This window comes from Cygnus olor, chromosome 5 (genome assembly GCF_009769625.2).
Source record: "Cygnus olor isolate bCygOlo1 chromosome 5, bCygOlo1.pri.v2, whole genome shotgun sequence".
In the NCBI taxonomy this organism is placed as follows: Eukaryota; Metazoa; Chordata; class Aves; order Anseriformes; family Anatidae; genus Cygnus; species Cygnus olor.
The window spans coordinates 8,024,426-8,046,159 of record NC_049173.1 but is presented as its reverse complement, the minus strand read 5'-3'; the positions used below and the strand labels follow the sequence as shown (position 1 = coordinate 8,046,159).

The window sequence follows — 21,734 nt, the reverse complement described above, 5'->3', positions numbered from 1 at the left end:
TTGCATTGAGAATTGGGAACCAAATCCCAAAGCAACTCACTAAGTACAGGAAGAGTGGGTGTGCAAGAGGTGCAGAGCAGAACCTAAGAGGACAAACTTAAGATTTTCTCTCCTAGATTCCTCTATTCCCCATCCACACCTACACTCCCTCCTCCCCCCCCCCCTTTTTTTTTTTTAATTTATTTTGAAAAGCTAAACTGAACTATGAGAGAGAAAGAACATGTATATGGCAGGTCATGAGACAAATAACGAGTTGCAAGTAACAGCAGATTCACATCTTCTTCATCTTACTCTTACTTTCAGCTACCCAGCTCTCTTACACTGTGAGCTACCGGAGCATCTTAGCTCTCCCAGCGCCTGCAGGACACTGGTTCGAGGTCACTGACGCAGAGGTCTGTCCTCCTGCAGCAACAGAGCTGCATCTAGTAGAAACAGCACCACTACTAGTACTAGCAATCCTTCTTTATTCATTGATGACATTTACACCCCAACTTTACAATAAGAGCTGTCCTTGAAAGAAAAAGCCACTTCAAGGTAACAGTACCATCCAATAAATCGATTGCTTTTCTTTTTTAAGCATGTAGTCTGTAAGCAAAGACTGATCTAAAGCAGAATGCACTGAAGTTTTCTGCCTGGGCAGTGAATGTTTTGCCACCAAGTTTACAGAGATACAAAGCAGCAAAAGCTAAGAACCATCTAGGAAGCTTTTTTGGCAGGTAGATTAATTTTATTTAAACATGTATATAGTTGACCTAAAACAGAAAATTTGAGGTTTTTTTTTTTTGTTGTTGGTTGGTTTTTGTTTTATTAACCAAACTCAGGCTGGGGAAAGAAGTCTAGAGAAGACCTGAAAAGCTCATTTATGCATTCTTAAACAGGGCTTTCTGGCTAGCTATAGTTAACAGTAATGTTTAACATTTCTGTTTGCTTAAATTTATCTTTAAGAAACTGGAATTTGGAGCATACCAGAAATCTCGCATATTTAAATACAGATCATGATAGTAAAATGTTGCATTTTCTTCCTTCCAGTGTTGATTATTTCCATACCACTAGTCTATTTCTGGCTCTCCCATCTCTTCAGTTACCCCTCTTTAACCTTTTGGTTCCCGTATGCCCCCATCTTGACACCTTTTCTGGCTGGAATGTACAGAGAAGAAAAAAAAACAAGTCATTCAATCTTTGTCTGCTCGTTTTTTTTCTTTTAGAGATTCAATATCCCTTCTTCTTCACCATGTAGAGAATACACTCCATTTTACTATGATCATTCTATTTCATAACAATTGCCATGAAAAATCACCTGTGTTTAAAGGAAAAATATCCCCCCCCATTCTATGAATGCAATATTTGCTTGTAATCAAAATAATTCAGTAAGAGTTTGGAAACAATGAAAAAAGTTAGTAATTTTAAGAATTAAAGATTCATTTAATTATTGCAATTCCAGCAGATTGCTGTAAGCAATAAATAGTCTTCAGAGGAATGCCATTTACCAGGACAGCTGGGAGGACAAAAATAGATGTAACTAACCTACTCACATTGTATGTAAAACAGTCCTAACATGGAAAACGAGAGTAAGACAGCGTATGTCAGCAGAGCTTTCTACTTCCACATAAAGAGCAAGTACACATTTCTTTCAAAACACATTTTATAAAACATGTCCCTGTAGTGCACTAATCCATTTACACCATATTACCTACAAAAAAAGTTACATCTTCAACAACTGGTTATGTTAAAAATGTGTAACATCTTACTTTGTGCCAGTGCCATGACTCTGAATCGTGAAGAAAGCATCATACTAACTCTTGATACTTTGCAACATTAGAAGAAAAAATAATAATTTCATTGAACAATTACTGAACTACAAACCCAGTGATTTTCCAAATCAGAATTTTTACAGAGAAATTAAAACATCCCAAATAGCCCACACTGACAGCTCTTCACTTGAAATTAATCGAAGTTTAACAATTCAGCAAAAGTTTCAAACAAAAATAGATACAATACCTGGAGAAGATCACTGAGGTCAAGTAACATGTCTGTGAAGAAGTCAAGGAATACGCACGCTTGTTGACTGTGACAGTATTTCTAAGTGTCATAAGCAACCCAAACAAGGAAGAAACAAACCCAGGTTAAACTGCAGGATAAGCCAAATGCAGGTGAGGTACGTGGATGCAGTGCTTCCGCTAAGAGCCAACACCCAGCTAACAGGTCAGCTCCCCAGAAAATCCTGCCTGCACTTGCTGCAGTTCTTGCACAAGCTGCCTATGTAACGTGATGGTCTGAAAGAAAAGCTAATACCTTGTGTGACTTACAAATACTCACCATATACTGCAGCCTAGGAAGAAAACAATACCAATAAATAACAATACTAGTAATGAGATAAACACTTTCACACTTCGAGAATATAAAGATGATCTCTTTCCTTTGCTAGCTCAGGAGTGAAGGATCCCATTGCACTGAAAAACAGTTGGAAGAGCAAACTAAGAAAATGGCAATACGTTTTTTGCCCTCATCTAGCATGACTTGCTAAAGAGTTAGGAACAGAAAGCCACTTTGGCTACTCTTTCTTCTAACCAGGACAATCAGCTGTTATCTTTGAATCATAGAATCATTAAGGTTGGAAAAGACTTTCAAGATCATCTGGTCCAACCACTGAATTCACTGTAATCCTATATTGTTACAACTAAAAGACCAGGTCACCATTTACTACACCTTATGGGCACATTTGGGACTTACAGCAGACCAAAAACAAGCCAAAACCACAAGTTTCCACCGGATTTTGCTGAAATTAAGCACATTTAGAAACGCGTTCTCTTAATAACATCTAAAACCAAACCCAAACAAACATTAAGCTTAAAGTGCAAAGGTAGCCCTCTTGCTGATAGGAACACAACAATCACATGCTCGATCCATCGGCCACTCCTTTACCTGTCAGAAAGGAGTTCCAGTATTACCATTAAAAGCAGCGTCAAAGTAAATCATTTGAGAGACAGAGGAAGGCAAAGAAAACACGTATGCGGAGGTATATGCAATTTTTTGTATGTAGCAATGTGTGAAGAAATCCAGTATTAAGAAATAGAGGGACATCAGTATAGCGTGGTACGCCGCTGCAATACAAGTATTAGTGTATGTTGTTTTTAAGGTATGTTGGAGGACAAATTTCTCCTAAATATCAGCCACGGAAGACGACTAATTCAGCTAATATAGTCAGTTTATGAATACACATTTGTCTCACTAAAAATATTTATCCTTGAGCATTTCTATCCCTAGTTTGCATTTAAAATTATAGGAACTTAGCATTCCAAATTCGCTACAGAATTCAATACATTATGTTAATAATATTTGGTGAAAGTTTTTAGCATTAAAAACATGCAGGCCTGGTTATTTTATTAGGTAAAATCTCACTACACCTCTGAAAAAATCCAAAACTTATTATAGATAATATTAGGCAAAATATCAAAGTAATCTTAAACTTTAAGACAGTAAGGAAATTGCTAACTAAACCAATCCGTAAGAAATGGAGCTTAGAAATCTACGCGGAGCAATACTGAATTCAGAGCAGTTTTTTGGTCAAAGTGATGAGAAAGGGGAAACCAAATGAGTTTAGTAATGAATCTGCCAAGCAACCACAGCCCTTGACAGCTCCTCAAACAGATCTAGAAAGAAATCACCAATTTTATGCTTGAGAAATATTCTAGACCTAAAAATGTTCCTGGCTCATTACTGACTTGAAGCGTCTGGTTGTAATATGCCCACTCGGAGATACTTTCACCACTGAGATAACTGAAAGTTATTACTTCTACTTGATAGATTTCATCACTATTTAGGGGGAAAATAAATAATACATAAAGAAGCCAGAAAAAAAGCGGCTTACGGGTTCCTGAAACACCAAAGTGAGTAGACATGTTGCCCTAGGGGCAGCTACTGCCACTGGAGACCACTGGAGATAGAGAATCACTGCCAGAGGCTAAAAGCAGATCTCAGGTGAAAGAGAAAGCTACATTTCTAACCTAAGCATTTCAGTTAGAGTTATGAAATCTGTATAGCAAAGAAATCTTCATTCTCCTCAAACTGCTAAAAGAAGAGCAAAACTTAATAACACACTACAAGTGCCCAGATTTTATTACTGTAAGAAAAAAAATCCCCCTTTTTGTCTAAGTAAGGAGAAACAGAGAACATGCATGCAACTGTAGGGACAAAAGATGAGAGCTAAGAAGTTGGGAAATTCACTTGCAGGATTCAGGCAACTCTGAGACAATTTAGAGCTACGCTCTAGATGCTTTAGCATGCAGTTGCTTTGCTCCGTAGAGAAGTTAGTTCAAGTGTCCACTGAAACTGTAAAAGCAAAGATCACCGTAAAAATGTGGCATTTCTGGATTTCATTTAAGGTAGCCTCCAGCAATCCCTCTCAATGATTCGATGTGTATGCAGTTGCTACAGCGAAGCAAAAGCGAAGGGGAAACTTGAGTCACGCAGTAGCAACGGGTTGGCCTTTACTATGAATATTGTGAGCACAATTATCAGCAGGAAGTAGTTGTAAAAACAGGCAGTTGTTTTTAAACTCCTTTTCAGAGCTGGAACAGTTCAGGAGAACATACAACAGCTGAAAGCAGCAGATAATACTTAATATGTATTCAAAAATTATACAATCCTAAGATAAATGTTTTCTTTGAAGCCAGAAGAAAAACAATGATAATTTTACATATGGAGACTGCTAGCACACAGAAAAGTTCTCAAAGGGACAGAAAGCTACCGATACTGTAGATACACATGCAAAACAACAGAATATAAACACAAGGGGGCTAAGGTTACAAATGCACCCAATTTTATTTTATTTTTTTAAAAGTTTTAATGGTTTCAGCTGCTTTTCTTTTGCTATTTTTTAGCTCATTTCACCAAGGTATGCAATTGACTGTCCATCACTTGGAAACTTTAAAATCAAAATGAGACGAGTCTAAAGGCTTAACTTCAAAAGATTTAATTCAAGGGAATCCTTTGACCAACATGATGCAAGAGGTCAGTCTGAGTGGTCACAGCACTCCCTTTCTGCCTTTATAATCTGGTAATCTGTGGATAATGTGAGAGCACAATGAATCACAGCAATAATGATCTCATTCTCAGCACCAGAGGAAACAAAAGTTCATGATGAAATGAATACTACCGGAAACCTAAAACCCCAAATACCAAAACAAGAATGCATTTGTCCTTTAGACAGGCCCACATTTTATGTATTCCAGCAATTCTGAAGTACTTATATGGAGAAAAATCCCCTAGGTTCTGGGTATCATTAAGCAGGAGGCAAAACTGCCATTTGACAAAGTTATACACAGAAATGCAAGAATAACTGTGCCCCTCCTAAAAATGTCTTGGTTTTAATGTTTGACAAATTCTACAATAATCAGGAAACCCTCAATTTCATGGGGTTTTACTGTGTCAATTTTAGTGTGTCAAGGATCTTGCACTATGTACACCATCATACTTGGGAGACGCAGGCATGTATGAACAGTATGGAGAAGGCAGAGTCTGGTTTTGGTTGGCGGGATTTTGTGTTTTGTTGTTGTTTTGCATTCTTTTGTGGGTTTATTTGGGGGTGGTGGTGTTTATTTTATTTTTAAAGTTTTCTTAAGTTACACTCTAAACTTTTACTTATTTTTTTACTAGCCTACTACAAAATTTGTACTACCACAGAAAGATTAATGCCAAGGAATCGTGACTGCAAGCCACTCAGGAGAAATATGACATCCCTAAGTTCTGTGCTGTCCATTAATGAAGCTCCACCTTCTTTGTTTGAAGCTAAAATGCTTTCTGATTCTAACAAAAACTCCTCACAGATCCACTAGGTATATAAAATAATTAAATTTGAATTCCCTCTCTGTATTCAACAAGAACGATTCAGCTGGCTGCAAACAAAGAAACAAAAAAGGCAAAGTTTAATAAGAAAGGTGACTGAAAAGCAAACAAGAAAAGTTCTGAATGTTAATTTTTTCCCCTCAATTTCTAAATGAAACTAATTATTTACAGTTTTGAATAAGCTACGTAAGAGACATGAACTTCCCAGCAGCACTTACAATAACAAACATATGCAGATAAGATAAAAGGGTGGGTGGACAAAGAAGTGCAGTGATACCAGGGGAAAAAAAAATTAGTGACTGCATTTGCCTGGCCCTGAACCTAATTTTCCATCACCCTTTCCATCAACATCCTTGTCCTTCCATATTTTCATACAGCTAGCCATGTCTGATTATGACTTATCACAATTAAATGTCTGCTTTACAAACTTTCACCATTTTAATTAGCAATTAATTAAAACTGACTGACAGCACTAATTGTTTTAAGTAAACATTTCTCTTCCTAACTTCATTGAACTAACAGGATTAGAAAATAATAACCAAAGCCAATTCTTTTGCAGAAAACTCATTTCTCATAACTCTAATAATGCTTTGCCTTGAGGCTGAAATCCTATGGAGCCAGTTTCTAAAGTTTCCTAAGCTTGCAATTTTGTCTGTGCAAAGAACAAGACTGCACAGCACAGGCTGCACTTGAGTATAAAGACAGTATTAAAAAACATTCCTAATGCCATTTTCGTAAAGAGCCATCTTTATTTATGCGCAGATCAATGCATGAGAAAAAAAGAACTAGATTTTGGTCTGTGTAGGTTGGTGTTTTTTGTTCTTCTTTGCACATAACTGCAGGTCTGCATGCCATAAAACTATATCCTAAAATCCCTAGTTGTTAAGGACAAAAAGCGCTGCCGGACTCCTTCCCCAGGTCAATCGGCGTGTTTCTCCAATAGCTGCTCCCTTTTAGTACGTGGAACACCTTTATCTTAATAGTTACAACAAAGTCAGTGGCGGTAATTCAGCGCTGCACAGCCACCTAGGCAGATCTATTAAAAAGGAGACAGACATTTCGGGCTGCATTCAGCCTGCCCGATTTTACGACTAACTGAAATGGTGAGAAAAGTGGCTTTCTGGCTCACCTAGGATCTGAATTAGCCTCTGACACCAATTCTCTCTCTCCTCCTCTATCCCCAGCGACTGCAGACAAAATCTAGGGCAACTGGGCTGCTGACTTCGGCGCCACAGCCGGTGAGACGGGATGAATCCACCGCCTGCAAGCTACATTAAACTTCAAACTCCCCACTGCACGTACAGTTCAGCCTTTACAAAATTAATGCTGTAGCTTTTCTTAATAATTGTCTTCAGAGTCATTCCCCTTTACTGTAACGTTTTCAAAAGCATGCCAGCCTAGCTGAATATTCAGTGAGCGTTCAGCACTTTCCCAAATGCTTCCCTTAGAGAATAGTCTTCAAAGAGTTCAAGCTCGGCTGTAGTCCTAGTGTTACTGACTTCAAGTAGGTAACCTGCTTTGTGTGATATTACAAAGTATTTACATAGTCACATGCAAATTTATTCACAGTGCAACACGAGCAAAAAAGTAAAAAAAAAAAGAAAATTATTATCCTAAAATGCTTGTCAACTCTCAATTATTCAGGATACTAGATGGAAAAACTACACAAGGAATATGCGAACTCTGCTACTGAAAGATAATCTAGTTAGTACACTCTAGGAAAAGAAAATTAAGGCATAGAATGAAAGCGTAAATATTAATTTTAAAGGTTTTTAGAGTTCATCTACAACCTGGGTGATGTGACAATGTATAAACAACAGTTGGCTACACTCAAAAAACAAGAAGTCTCCAAACAAGAAATAGACCCTTTCCCCTGAACAACAGTAAATCAAACAAGCACCAGTGAGGGGAAACGAGCTTGCTAGGAGAAGCAAGTTTTAAGGAAGAACTTAAAAGAAGAGTGGAGCTGGCAGACAAGAACAGGAGAGTGGCACCAGGAAAGGAGCAAAGCTCAGCCTGCAGGAGAAAAAGAAATAGTAAATAGGAAAAATCACTGCAGAAAACATTGTGAGTCTGAAAAGAGTTCAAGCACATAAGCAGGTATGAAGCTGCACAGTCCAAAAGCCCGCACAGAATGGCCATTTAGTAATGGAAGGACCTAAAGCAGCTGGGAAGGAGGACAATAGCAACGATTTAGGTAAAAGAGTTTAGTCTTTTTTCCCTGTATCCAGAGTCTATAAAGATTACGACTTGTACCAACACGAAGAAATTTCACAAAACGTAAGAGGTGCAGATCTGGAAGAATTACTCTGAGCTGACAATCAGGTATTCAGCACAGCACACGGCAGGTAAGCTTGCAGCTGGCAGAGAGAGAAGTGGAAGAAAGGAGCAGAGAAAACCATTCCCTGCCCAGCAGTGGCAAAGGAAAACCAGCGCTGTCGTCAGCCTTTACACTCTGCTGTTCAGAGAACTCCAAATGGAAGCATTTGGAAAGACTTGGGGGAGGCAGAGGGGATAAAAGATGATAAGGCTATGGTTTGCCTGGCACTTGACACCACCACAAACAAAGAGAATAATCCCAGCCTTGCTCCAACTGGCTTGATGGTTACTTGTCACCACCCCTTTCCCCGGACTGCTATTTGTGCAGCAACACGGCAAACCTCCCGAGGGAACTGTCTGAAATAAATACCCCCCCTCCTTTTTTTTTTTTGGCCTGTTTTCAACTGGATTAACACCCCCCCAGTTCACACGTAACTGCACAAACACCTGGGCTGATACAGGGCAGGGGACGGACTGGGGGAGGAACGCGCAGACAAGGGCAGAGCGCGATGATTTCTTTCTGAAGCCGCGCCAGCTCACCCTGGCTCAAAGCATTCATCCCAACTGCAGCCCCAGACAATCTCCCCGTCACCCACCCCACCTTCTCCAATTTCTCTTTAAAGTTACACTGTTTGCAGAGTCCTCCCCGGCTGGCTCCAAAACACAACGCCCCACCTTATCTGAAAGGGAAACCTTAAAACAAATAAGGAGCAAAAGTCTGCAGAATAACTGCTTTATAGTATATCACGATCTCGTAAAGCTGGTTAACACCTTTGTTTTAAGCACATACACAATTCCCGTGCCAAAATTCATCATAGTATTGCTCTGGTTTACATGTGGCAGCACCCAGCTATACCTTTAGAAGAGTACCGCTGCCCCGCTCTGTTAAACCAGAACAAAACCAAATTGTATCGATGCAGAATGTTTTACATTTTCCATGCTAGAAGCCAAGCATTACATCTTTGCTTTCATGCCCACACTGAGTCGAATGCACTGGTATTAACTGCTCCTCGGAGAATTAGCTCAAAAGAATTTTGCAGGGATGGGAGCGCGGCAGCTGCTGTACAACTGCGCTGGGACACAGCGGAGTTTGCCCAGAATCTCAAACACTGCTCTCCTGCCACTATCAATGAACTTGATTTATCCGTGCACATGCATTATCCAATATCTTACATGTAAAACACCGCCACTCAGCAGGAAGTTTCTGACACTGGAGGCTTTATTTAAAAAAAAGAGTACGGCTTCAAACAAATTAATTGCATCCTTGCCATTCTGAGGCTGCTGACTCCTTAATGGCCTTTGGTAGAAAGTCCAGCAGTCGGATGTGTTCAGGTTCCCCCTGTAAAAGGCCTTTAACAGAATCGCATCAACCTATACCACGTAACATAGTGATGGAATAAAGCTGTCACAAGCCCTTCTGTAGCAGGTGCAGGCAGGCACATGCCTGCAGGAGCCCCTTTAAATCCTTGCGGCAGTGCACCAAAGGGTGCCCTCGGATTCAGAAAGCAGGTAGGAGAGGCACACATGTCCCACAGCAGCGTATTCCCATGGAGCAGCAACGCCCCCCTTGGCAGGTGAGCACGCTCTGCACACCCACAGATACCCAAATCCACAGAGCTCTGGTGGGAAACAGCGATCGTGGTGGCTTCGTGCATGTGGCCAGCTCTCTGCCAGGGTATGGACGTGGCAACGCTTCCACAAACGCTACCAAACTTAACTACTGCTTAAAGCAAGTCTGCTTAAAGGCACTGCTCCGATCACCCACCTACCTGCCTTTGTAACATGTCTTAAACGCAGCATGGAGCTGAAAGCTAGGTGGTCGGTACTAGTTTAGCAGCCTTGCCTGGAAGTCAGTACAACGTGCCACTTTTACGCTGCCTGAACTCCACAAAGCACTCTGGTTTAGTCACCTTTCAATAAAACAAATCAAAAACGTGGAGCTGAACTGATGCTTGTATCAATGGGTTGAGAAAGCCATGCTTTCACTTTAAGAAATGCCTACACAGACAAAAAAAATCCTACGTTGGACTGTTCACTCTAGGAGAAACCTACAGAAGTAGTAACAGCACAGAGGTGTACACAATTTGCTATCTCATTAAGAATTTATGTTTTCTAAATCAGACTTGCATTACGGTTTATAAACAACAGCTTATCCCAAGTGAGTTACTAAAAAAAGCATTTTGGCAAATAAAGCATAAGGCATTTTGCACAGGTTATGCTTTAGACTACTGCTGTATGAGTATTTAAGGGACGTTTATTTGGAAGTGTGTGAGCAGAAAACTCATGTTACTTCCTCAGACAGCTCGCCAGGTATCTTGGGATGCAGCAGCAAACACTGGCAAGAGAGTTAGCATGTTTGAATTGACCAACCTGTGACAAGACATGATATGCAACCTTGTCTTCACTTCTACTTCACAGCAATGCACAAAGGAGAGATTACCACTAGCCGTCACGGTCAGGGTGAGAAGATATCTTCACTTCCTGCGAGCCCAGGGCTCAAGAAGAAAAAGATGAAGGAGGGGAAAAAAAACAACCACCACCACCTTAATAGCTTTCCTAACTTAAAATTGATAGTTTATAGTTTTAAAGTACCTTTCAGGGTAAGAGACAAGCAATGCATCACGCTTTGAAATGGATACAATTCTCAGCACAACACATTCCCCTTCAAGGACATAAAACACCAGATTTAAAGCAAATTTATGTCTTGAAAAGTTGTCCCTAAAACAAGATTAAATTTGGTCCTTGAGCAAGTATAACACCACAGGTGGAGGGAGGAGTTCACTTATCAGGGCAGAAAGACAACATATCTGAGATTTTAAGGTAGCTAACTTTTCAGAGAGTTCAATTACTACAGTAAATCTTCACGACGATCTATTCAGCAGGGAAAATACAGTCACAGGCATTTGATACACTTTCTACTTTATCTACATGAAAGGCTGGGAAAATAGAAGTTTCTCCTTTGGAATCAGTTTTCCCCAAGAAAATGAAAGGCACAGCCCAGAGGGACGCTGGGCTGTGGTTCAGGACACTGGGTTTCTGTTTCCAGTGCTGCCACTGCTGTTTCCAGTGCTGCCACTGCACTGCAAAACACATTTTATCCTTCTATTTTATGTTTCTTGTATTTAAAAAACTATTTCTCCCTTCCCTGATAAAATGCTCTTAAATCATCTTGATTATCTTACTATTACAATAAACATTTTCACTCTGGGGTTCCCAAGTATCTCCAAAGGGTCAGAGAAAAGCAGCTGTCAACTGTATTTTTGGTATAATCTCCCATTATTTAGCTTTATGGTCGATCATTATTTTTCAGACCATCTCCTTGCCCTTGAGAGACCCAAGCTATACCCTGCCTTAATGCAATGCTTTAATATAACTGGTGGGTTATGCAAATTTGCCCACCTGTCCAAAACATGCAAAGTGGGCTTAAGAGCTAAGTTACATACTGAGTTCCTTACGATGAAAATAGATGCAATGCCTATCGGATATTCACCCCCAAGTATGCCAGTTCTAATTTCCATAGATCTGTTATCCAAAACACATAGCTAAGAAGCTCTTAGATTAACTTTGCCTTCCTTTATTCAGTTTAAAATTTGAGTTTTGCACCAATTTACTAAAATCACTTTGTATATACGCATACCATTTCCAAGCATTTAAAAAATGTAAAGCAAGAGTCAACTCCTTGTTATTGGGTTACTCATGCTTATGAAGGGATCCTTAAGGAGCAAAAGGAAAACACTTTGCTGGGGTGAGGCGTGGGGTGGGGAGAGTAGGGCTGGAAGTGGCCAGAATACACATACAAATGTCCTACTGAAAATTCAAATCCTCAGTAAGCAGTCTGCTGCAATTCTCTACTTGTCATGGATATTGCAATTCTGTTGACATTACTGTCAATATTTACTCTGCTTAAGCAGGAACTCCCACAGCATCTCAGTACAATGTTGCACAGAACCAGTTAGTGAACACACTGAAGGTAATTTACTTGCCAATGCCATTTCTCACATTCTTAAAAGTTAACAACCTTCATTAAATGGTTTTAATCAAGATGGAAAACGAGGAATATTTTCTTGAAGTGTCATTTTAACTTTTATCCTCGTATTATCTTCTGAATGCTGTAGCAATGGCAAGCACTTATCTCATGTCTCCCTTACAGCACAGAGACTGCTCTTTCATTATCAGTTTTAAGACGCTGTAAACTTATCTCAGCTGCTGGAATTCTTCGCCAGAAAAAAAATATCAGCAGTGATGTACATATCATCTGCCTCTGGGAAAATAAAAACTGCCAGTGATATGCTGGGAAAGATCTCTTTAGACTCCTTTCACACAGTCTTGCAGCATTTTTATTGTAACCAAGCAGTGTAATTTCAAATAACATTCTGCAGCACGCTGGCTGCAAGCGCCTAAAATACGTCTCTGCTCCGAACAACAACTGAGTGCTATTGTGGGTCCCGTGTTTACAGCTGCTTGCTGATTTTGTCATATTTGCAGAGCTTTCAAGAGAAATGATAACTTCTTTCCCCCTACTGCCAAGACGTACAAATTCAGTGTAGACTTCTGATAACAAGCTCAGCACAACAGCACCAGTGAGCCTTCAGAACCTGCTCTTCTTCACAATTTTAGCTAAAAATATGGTTGGAAAGGTATATTCCAGGGTTTTCATAAAATCACAGAAAGGAAAAATGTGCAGGATAGGACTCTGACGTTTTGGGAGGCGGCGTGCTGCTGTGCGAGGCATGGGTGCCCAAGGGACACGCGTCTACACTATGGTACTGCCCTGGCCCTGCCGAGCAAGACACTTGGCTTCACCTCTGTGCCTCCATTGCTCTGACATCAGGAGATGAGGATTGTAATGCCGACCTCCTCCGCAGAGCACTGTAAATTCGCTCCCTCCTAGCTGAGGGGTAGAATTGGAGTTACAGCCCCGCTGCCAGAACTGTTTATGTACTGGGTCATTATAATCTTACATAATAAATACATTAAAAAAAAACAAACAGAGGAACAACCTGAGAGAAAAGTATACACCCCCTCAGCCAAAAAGCCTGACCATTCACCTAGAAAAGCTTCCTCTCCTCCTCTCCCCACAGCTGTGGTGGTTGGGATTGCACAGCACCCACAGCTTCAGAAGGAGAACGGCCACGGCTAGGCCCCAACCGCCCCCTCGGCCTTGACGCTCCTCAGGGAGCGAATCCCAGCCTGCTACCACTCAGGAAGGGTCTTCAGGCACCAGCCCTAGAAATCAGCGAGCGCCTGCCGCTGCATCGCCCACCAGAAGACAAACGAGATGGTCTCTGTGCAGGACTGGCCAAGCACCAGAACAACAGCATGGAGGCACCACAGGCCTGGCATTACCAACCCATGGAGTTCACATGGCAACCTGACCGACAGCATGGGGAACATGAAGACATGGCCTGCCGTGGTACTCAGAGCCAAACTGCTGAGACATTACGATTGAGATCTGTGAGGTAAGCACAGAATTGGCTGGACTGCCAGACTCCAAGGGCTGTGATGAGTGGTACAAAGCCCAGCTTGCAGTTACTCCAGGCACCCCTCGGGGCCATGTTGTCTTCATTCACAAGGAGACACCAAGGCAGAGGACACCTCAGGCAGGTCTGCAGATGCCATCAAGCTGGGGAAGCAGTCAGTGCACCAGGAGGTAGGTCATTATAAAAGCAGTGTTGAGAGGAACTTTCACAACTTGGAGAACAGGGCTGGCAGGAACTGCATCTGTCTTTTTATTTAAAAAGTCTTCTGCCGGTGACAGAACCCCTTGCTACAGTACAGGCTGGGACTGACCAACTCTGAACAGCTTGCAGAAAAGGAGCTGGAGGTCCCTGTAGACAAGTTGAGCAGGAGTAAGCAGCATGCTCTTCCATCAAGAAAGACCAAGCATGTACTGAGCACTGTATCAGCAAAAACGCAGCCAGCAGTTGAAGGAGGTGATTATTCCCCTCCAGCAGTACCTGTGAGGATACATCTGTAGCACCATGTTCAGGTTTAGGTTCTCAGTACAAAACAGACGTTGATATCGTAGAGTAACTACAGTGGAAGACTGAGATGGTTACGGGCCTGGAGTATCATATCTTTGAGAAGAGGCTGAGAACACTTTAGGCAGGAAGATCTAATGCTGTCTTAACTACCTCGTGATGGTGTGCAGAGAAGACCGAGATAGATTAATCTTGGACACAGTGACAGAACAAAAGGCAACTGGTGTAAGTTGCAGCAAGAGAAAATCTGATTAGATACTAGGAAAAAATATTTACCATGAAGCGAGCAAAACACTGCAATACATAGTCCAGAGAGGGTAGGATATGTCCGTCATTAGAGACGACCAAAACTCAGCTTGAGTAGGGCTTCAGTGATCTAATGAGGATGTGAGTGTAGAACTGGAGCAGGTGATCTCCAGAGGCCCCCTCCAATCTAAATTATTCTGTGATCCTACAGAGGGCACAGGAATTCTGGATTGTCTCCTCTGCATTTTGTCAGTTTCAAATACACTGCCTATGTAAGCATTTCCTTGTATGCATCCCACCTTCTCTGTCTGCTAGGAAACTGGTAAAAAATTCTCTATATTCTCTTCCCTTCCACCTCTGAACGCTTTGGTGGGATGGATTCTCGTGAACAAGTACTTTTTTCAAGCAATATTTTTTGCAGCTTCCGTTTTTGACACTGTCCTCTGCTTCTGGATGCTACACTACTCTTCAACCAACATTCTTGGCTCCTGACCATGCTCCCAACTTTTCCAGTTGCAACAGTAGGAAAGTGACTTGCTTACAGCTCCACTGGGAGGGCTGCCAACATTATCAGCAAAAAACAAGGACTGGAGCACCCTTGTTTCATCACTGAATGACTTTAAGAAACAGCTGAAATGATGAAGCCATCGGTTACAGGACTGAGGAACAGAGTAGCAACCAATACTAGACGTTTTTTCTTCTGCCGTAGCAGAAGTCTAGATTCTAGGTGGAAGATAACAAGCAGAGACTAACAAATATAATACTGAAAGTATACAAAAGTATTTTTCAGCTGAGAAAGTGTTATCTGAATATGTGCTGGAAATAATTATTGGCAATGAACTGGGTCCTCCAGATGCAGTAAGTATGTAGTGATTTGGGAGTCCCTAAGAAACAGCAGCACAGATGTAGTCCATCTGTTGCATTCCCTAGAAGACTAATCCTTTAAGGACCAGAAATTGTCATATAGAAAAGAAAATTTAACTTAGATCCTGCAGAAGGTAATGGCACTCACATGGGAAACCCAGACTTTCAACTCCAGATAAGTACAGAATAGGATGTTCTCCAGTGTCAGGTACCAACTGAGACACAGCAGCTGAAAACTCCATATGTTTCTTTAAAAGACTTCTTCAGTAATAACTTACAATTATTTTATAATTTTTCCCTCAGTTCCCTGAAGATGAAGGATGGCCCACTGGTGATTTCAATGGCACATTTCAAATGGAAATATTCTCAGTGCAGACTGCCCAGCTCTTTTGCCCAACAGGAAAAGTCACAGAAAAGAGCATCTACAGCCTAACAACCTTTGGAGCTGAACAGGCAGAACTTCTTTACTCTGAAGGCACGGCTTCATTAGGGGGAAAAATTAAAAAGTGTGTTCTTAATGCAAATTAGCTAAAAAGGGACAAAATCCTTGCAAAGTAAGGACACAGTGGTAATTTCTCACAAACCAGCACGTTCAGGCAACGTCTCAAATCTTCTGCAGTCTAACTTGAACCATCAGCTCTTTGTTTGTCCCACAATTGGGGCACACAGTACAGTACCTGAAATGACAATAACAACGTTGTTTCCTCTTGGAAACTGCAAGGCCAAAAGGCTCTCTACAAGCACAATAAAAAGTTAAAAGGACCAATTACAGAATGAAAACAGAAAACAAAAAACACCACCTCAATGGCAGAACAGATGAGAATATCTCCTGACAATAAGACAGAGGCAATATCTTTTTTTTAATGTAATATACTTACATATTTCAGTCAGCACGTCACATTGATGAATATGCATTTTTAATGTACAATTTTCTCACCATATTATTTTTTCAGTCTATATAGTTAAAAGGCTTTCCCCTCTTTCAAAACTTGTTTTCCATCATTAGTAGTTTGTATGTGGTATGAAAAATTATATTATAGATACATTTACCATTCCTCCCTGCTTATTGATACAAAAAGAATTTGAAGAGCACTGATTTCTACTGTGTAGGCATAAGATCTTATTTTTGGCAGACAAGATGCTCCACCATTGAAGAAACAGTTATATGTCTCCATTTAAAAACACTGATTAGCAAATCTCATAGCACTTTACCAACACATGCAGTCAAAACATTACTGATACTACTGTGTTTCTCCCAAACTGGAAGGATGTTGAAAACTTAAATGATTCACTTACAGCTGATCTAAAGACAAGAGCTCTGCAATTTATGTTTTATTGTCAAATGTTTAAAGGATCAAGTCTAAATAAAATACACAATACACTAGCTTCAAAGCACACATTATCTTCAACATCTTATTTCCAATTAGCAAGTCAAAATAAAGAAGGCATGGGGAACATGTGGCTTCAAAAGCAGAGCTTGGAAGAAATCAAGATTTTGGTTGTTTTGGGTCTCATTTAAGACTCCCTTTTTCCCCAAACTGCTGAAACTGAATAATACGGAAAAATTCTCTCTCTCAAGGGGGAAAATAGCAGATATACCACCATGTGATTGGGTATTACATCATTCAGTCTTACAACAATACTGAGCCAATCTGGCAGTTAAATTTAGAAGATATTCTATTTCTCCTTTGAGGAAGGACATGGACATGCCATAAAGGCAGGCTAATAATGAGAAGGTTAGAAAAGGCTCAGCTCAGAGTTATACTTGGCATATTACAAAATGCTAAAAATCTTTGATTGAGAAGCATTTCCAGTATGAAGTTTGCGTACGAAGATTACACCATGCAAACAAAATCCTAGTGACAAACATCTGAAGAAATAAGAGAGCTCTTGAAAATTTTTTTTCTTTGTTTTACTATTTTTTAAAAGGCTTGTACTTTATTAGGATCTAAGAAATCATTCTCAAGACTACTTTCAAGATAGAAGGAAAGACTGGTATGAAAATGACTTGTGCTTTTCCAAAACAAATTCAAAAGGTAATACTGTTTCCCAGATACACCTTCACTTTATTCTTACAACATTAAAAAATGCAAGACAAAAAAAGTGTAAGACTTAAGAGGACAATGAAAGTAGAAACAGTTTTAGAAGACCTCAAGTTAAAGCAGTATTTGCCAACAGCAAGCATATTAGTGCTTATAGCTTTCAATTCAGTGGATTTTATTTACCCTATTTTATATTACCTATCTTAATTAAACTATTTAAGAATATGAATTTGCCTGCTAAGGCATCAATCTTACTGCATTAAAATGCAAATATACAGTCTTCAAAATGATTTTAATGGAAGAGAGCATTTAATTTTCTAATTGATTTCTAAAGTATTAAAATGCAGAAATCATTAGTGATGGCTACAATCAGGAATATTTTTCAGTGAATGCATCAAAAGCATTAACAGTAATTGATCGTGTTTGCTACCAGGATTTATTTAGACAAAGCATCAGGTAACTTTTTTTTTTCCTTTCAAAAAAAGGGGAAGGCAGGGGTGCAGAGAAGGAAGAGGAAGCTTCTCCACATCCCTCACCACATCCAGCATATCCTCTGACAAAAGCAATAATGTGCTATACAATGACTGGCCATACCACACTGCTTTGTATTTAGCTAGTGTTTGCAACATATTAACTCCCATCAGGTCAAAACACTCCCCATTTATAATGCTGTTTTTGCTGACATAAGCAGCAAAATTCAGATGCAAAGAGAAACTTCTGAATTAAGCAGAGCCAACCTAGTCATTTCCTCTTTTAAACAAGCTTTAAGAGATTGTTAAATATTTATTTTCACAACCATGCAAGGACTGCTGAAGGTCAAAGACATCAGAGGTGGGATCCCCTTCCTTATCGTCCGTCCTTTGTATTTGTTTCACTTGAAGGAGGCCTCTCTGCCATCACATTTCCCTCCCCTCATCCATCACCCCGTCTATCCACCGAGAACTCGCCCTGCCTTCTCTCACCTCATTAGTTCCTGGGACTCTGCTGCCGTGTTTCAAAGCCTCACCCCCACTCTGTGCTGCTGGTATTTGAGGGCTGCATCCCCCAGTATTTTTACCCCATTACTGCCAATGCCTCCACAGCTTTCCCATTCCCTTCTTTCCTCATTTTACCTCTACCACAGGAATGTCTCATCGGTTCAGAAACCCCAAACTGGAAACCACTTATTAAGAGGGCAGGCTACGCAATGAATTTAAACAGACCATTATTGCATGCATAAAAAAAATCTGGCGCAGGTTCTTCTGCTGTAAGTATTTCTGTGCTACACAAGGCCTGACACAGTGACAGAGCACGGAGCTGCCAAACAATAAGCATTTGTTCTACCTGCCCATAACGCGACTCAAACCCACACCAACAAAGGCTTTGGTGAGCCTAATCCAGAAGTTTTCAGAGCAAAGCTTGTTCCTTCCTTCCAAGGAGGGAGAACGATGGCTAGTTTTGTCCCAGCACAGACAGGTAGGATGGGCAAGGGCAAAGTACCTGCAAAAAGTTAAAACAAGCTAGGTGCAACAGCTCTACTGAGAGCAAAAGCTTTGTTTTAAGCAGTCACATCCATCAGTGTGCTTGGAGAAAGAACTGCCTAGAGACAGACTTGAAACACTCTGCTCTGTAAAGCAGAGGAAAAAAAAAAAGGACTTCTGCAGTCAAATTTCAGAAGAGGATTATTTTGACCTTTACTGCTCAAAATTTCACTTGAATGGGGAAAACAGAAATAGCAAAACTATCAAAAACTGCCTAATCTGTAATCTTTATAGGCCATCTTGTGACCCTGTCCCCCCCTCTATCTCTGCAGACACTTTGTTTAACACTGCATTATGGAAAAGTTGACAATTTGAGCCACCTGCTGGGTGCCAGCATCCTGAGGGGAAAAAGTTGATCACTCTTCCACACAGAAGCTGTGAGAATTTTGACACCGCATTTGATGAGAGCAGGACCAGGTGTCCCCCCGCATCCCCCAGCACGAGAGGTCAAATAACTTTTCTATCCTGAGTTAGTAGCAAGTTAATAAAAGAGCAGATTTTCAGAGTGTGCAGTTCTTAAACAAAACGTTAGCCTCAATACACACAGACATGCGAAATTACAGTCCTCCTGCTTCTTCTGGATGATATATTTAGAAATCCTATTAGCTGGAGAGATCAACATTCTTATCTGAATTTCCAGGATGCTGTAACATGCAAAATTAGAGCAGCTCTCTTAAGTGGGTCAATTATCACTACTGCACTTACAGCAGCTTTTCTCCTCCCTCCCTGCAGCATCCATAACAGGCATTAAGCACAAGAATTTAAACAGCAAGATGTTGAGTTGACACACTCCACAATGTAAGGCTCCCTTCCCTTTTTATACTTCCAAAATCTTACAGGAACAAAGAAAATCACCCAAGTACAGAATCTCCACATTAAAATCATGGTCTCCCTCTGGTAAGCTTCAATAACTTTCAGAGGCAGGACACCCTGCGGGATAACGCTGTTCGGCAGTCACATTCACTATTTTCCTGCCACTTCTGAGTCATACACAAGTAAAGTTTTTGGCTTTTTTTTTTTTTCCCCCTGAAGGACAAGAGGAGAAGCTGAGGGCCACTTAGCACCTCCCCAGCCCTGTTCCTCTGGGGCAGATCCTTTCCACCAGTCTGAAAGGCTTCAAGTCATTTTCTTCTTGAGATAATTCTCATTAAAAGACACTGCAAACCATCAGATACACGTGGAACAAAACGGTGTGTTAAATGCAAGTACCCAGCAACACTTTAGATACTACAAAGACATTCATAGGGGACTGACAGGAGCAGCGCAAGACCTAAGGGAAACACAGGCTCTTCTGCCTGGCAAGATACCTTCGAGTGAGAGCTCTGACTGTCCCAACAACTCCAGCAGCGCAGGGCAGCACCAGGAGCAGCCCTTGCAGTGCGGGGATGAGAATGGAGCTGGCTCACCTGGAAGATGGAGGACTGGCCCCAGATGACTGCAGGTTGACGGTGCTTTTCAAACAAGCACCCATATGCAATAGCTAGAGCAGTGGCCAGAGATTTTCCTCCCAAAACAGAGTTAATCTCTCAATAGCTTTTTATATGGGTTCAGATTCATGACAAAAACAGAGAGAGAACAAGCCTGCATACTACATCAAATGAGCACATGGAAAGGAAAACTCATCCATCCTTCCCATCGATAGGAAACATGAAATACACCTTCTCAGCAACGTAGCTGTATCTCTCTATATGGCAAAAAAGTGTGAAGCAGTACTGTTAAGTGAAAAAATACAATTTCCCTTCAATACATGGAAAAGGAGATTGCATATGCTGGCTTCAGATCATGAGTCTTGCTGTTAATTCTAGCAGTCCCAACCCTGGCTGGAGAACCGGGGAGAAACAGAGGTGCAGAAACTAAATTTCTGTTGCTATACCAGCCTTCTTCCTTGTAACTCTAGCATTCTCTCTTGTGGTATCAAATAGGAATCACACAAGCCACATACTACAAAATACATGAGCTCTTTGGAAATAGATGCAACTAATATGGGACAACAAGAGCTGCACTGTATTTAACATGACAAGTTTTCATTAACAGGGTGAAACTCTCCCAATTAAAATCCAGCCACAGAAAAGCTTGCCAATTTTAAAACTTCATTCTGAAGTGAAGTGGACAAGGCTATTCTAAGACTTTAGGTCCTAGCACCTTTCTAGGAAGTAAGACCGCAGCATCTTTTACCACAAAAAAAAATCTAGTGAAATGAAGCCATTTGCTTTTGTAAATATTACGTGCATTTTTAACTATACTATTTAAAATCAGTTTTTAATATCTTATGCCTTTGTCAAATTCAACACTTGGACAAACCACATTTTGAACATAATATTTAATCAAGAGGCCAGTGACTAAAAAGACAGCCCATAACCAAAGAGAAATAGAAACCATTTTTATTAACTTCCCTAATTAGAGTTCTGAAATTTTGTTGATTAGAAAATCTAATTTCAAAAGTTAACTTTTTAATTGGGAACATTAGGGCCTGCTGGCTTCCAGGAAGCTTAGCAGAGGTCAACAGATTGCTGGAGATCTAATTTTTCATTTCTAATAAAGAAGTCTTGCCCTTTTCCTTGCTAAGACGGACCTTGAAGTGTTAGCAGGGGAACAAAGAATGTATCCATCAAAGGCTCTCATGGTGAGGTTACACAAAGCTTCCCATGAACAGTATGGAAGCCAACAGAACCTGATGCTGCTCTCAAGGAAATTAGCTGAACACCTCTTGCAAAATCCAAAAAGGGAGAAAGGTTCAGTGGCTAGTGCCTAATCCAGGAGAAAAGAAACCAATTCCTTACTCCATCTCAGATTTTCTGGGTAACTTTGAATGTGTCACTTAGCTTCAGTTCTGCACCTGGAAAATGAAGATAAATACTCTCAACTTCCCTTACTGTGACATGAAAATAAACACATTAAACCGGGAGGCATTCAAATAG

The 21,734-nt window shown here is 40.6% G+C and overlaps 1 protein-coding gene across 2 annotated transcripts in view; it reads right to left on the bottom strand.

Annotated features, from left to right (window-relative positions):
• The window catches only part of BRF1 (BRF1 RNA polymerase III transcription initiation factor subunit), a 174,540-nt gene that overhangs the window by 99,870 nt on the left and 52,936 nt on the right, over positions 1–21,734 (bottom strand). For both annotated transcript variants that reach the window (XM_040557923.1, XM_040557922.1), the window contains one exon: positions 1,999–2,030. In XM_040557923.1, coding sequence (XP_040413857.1) covers positions 1,999–2,030 — 32 coding nt within the window. The remainder of the gene's footprint in view (positions 1–1,998; positions 2,031–21,734) is intronic.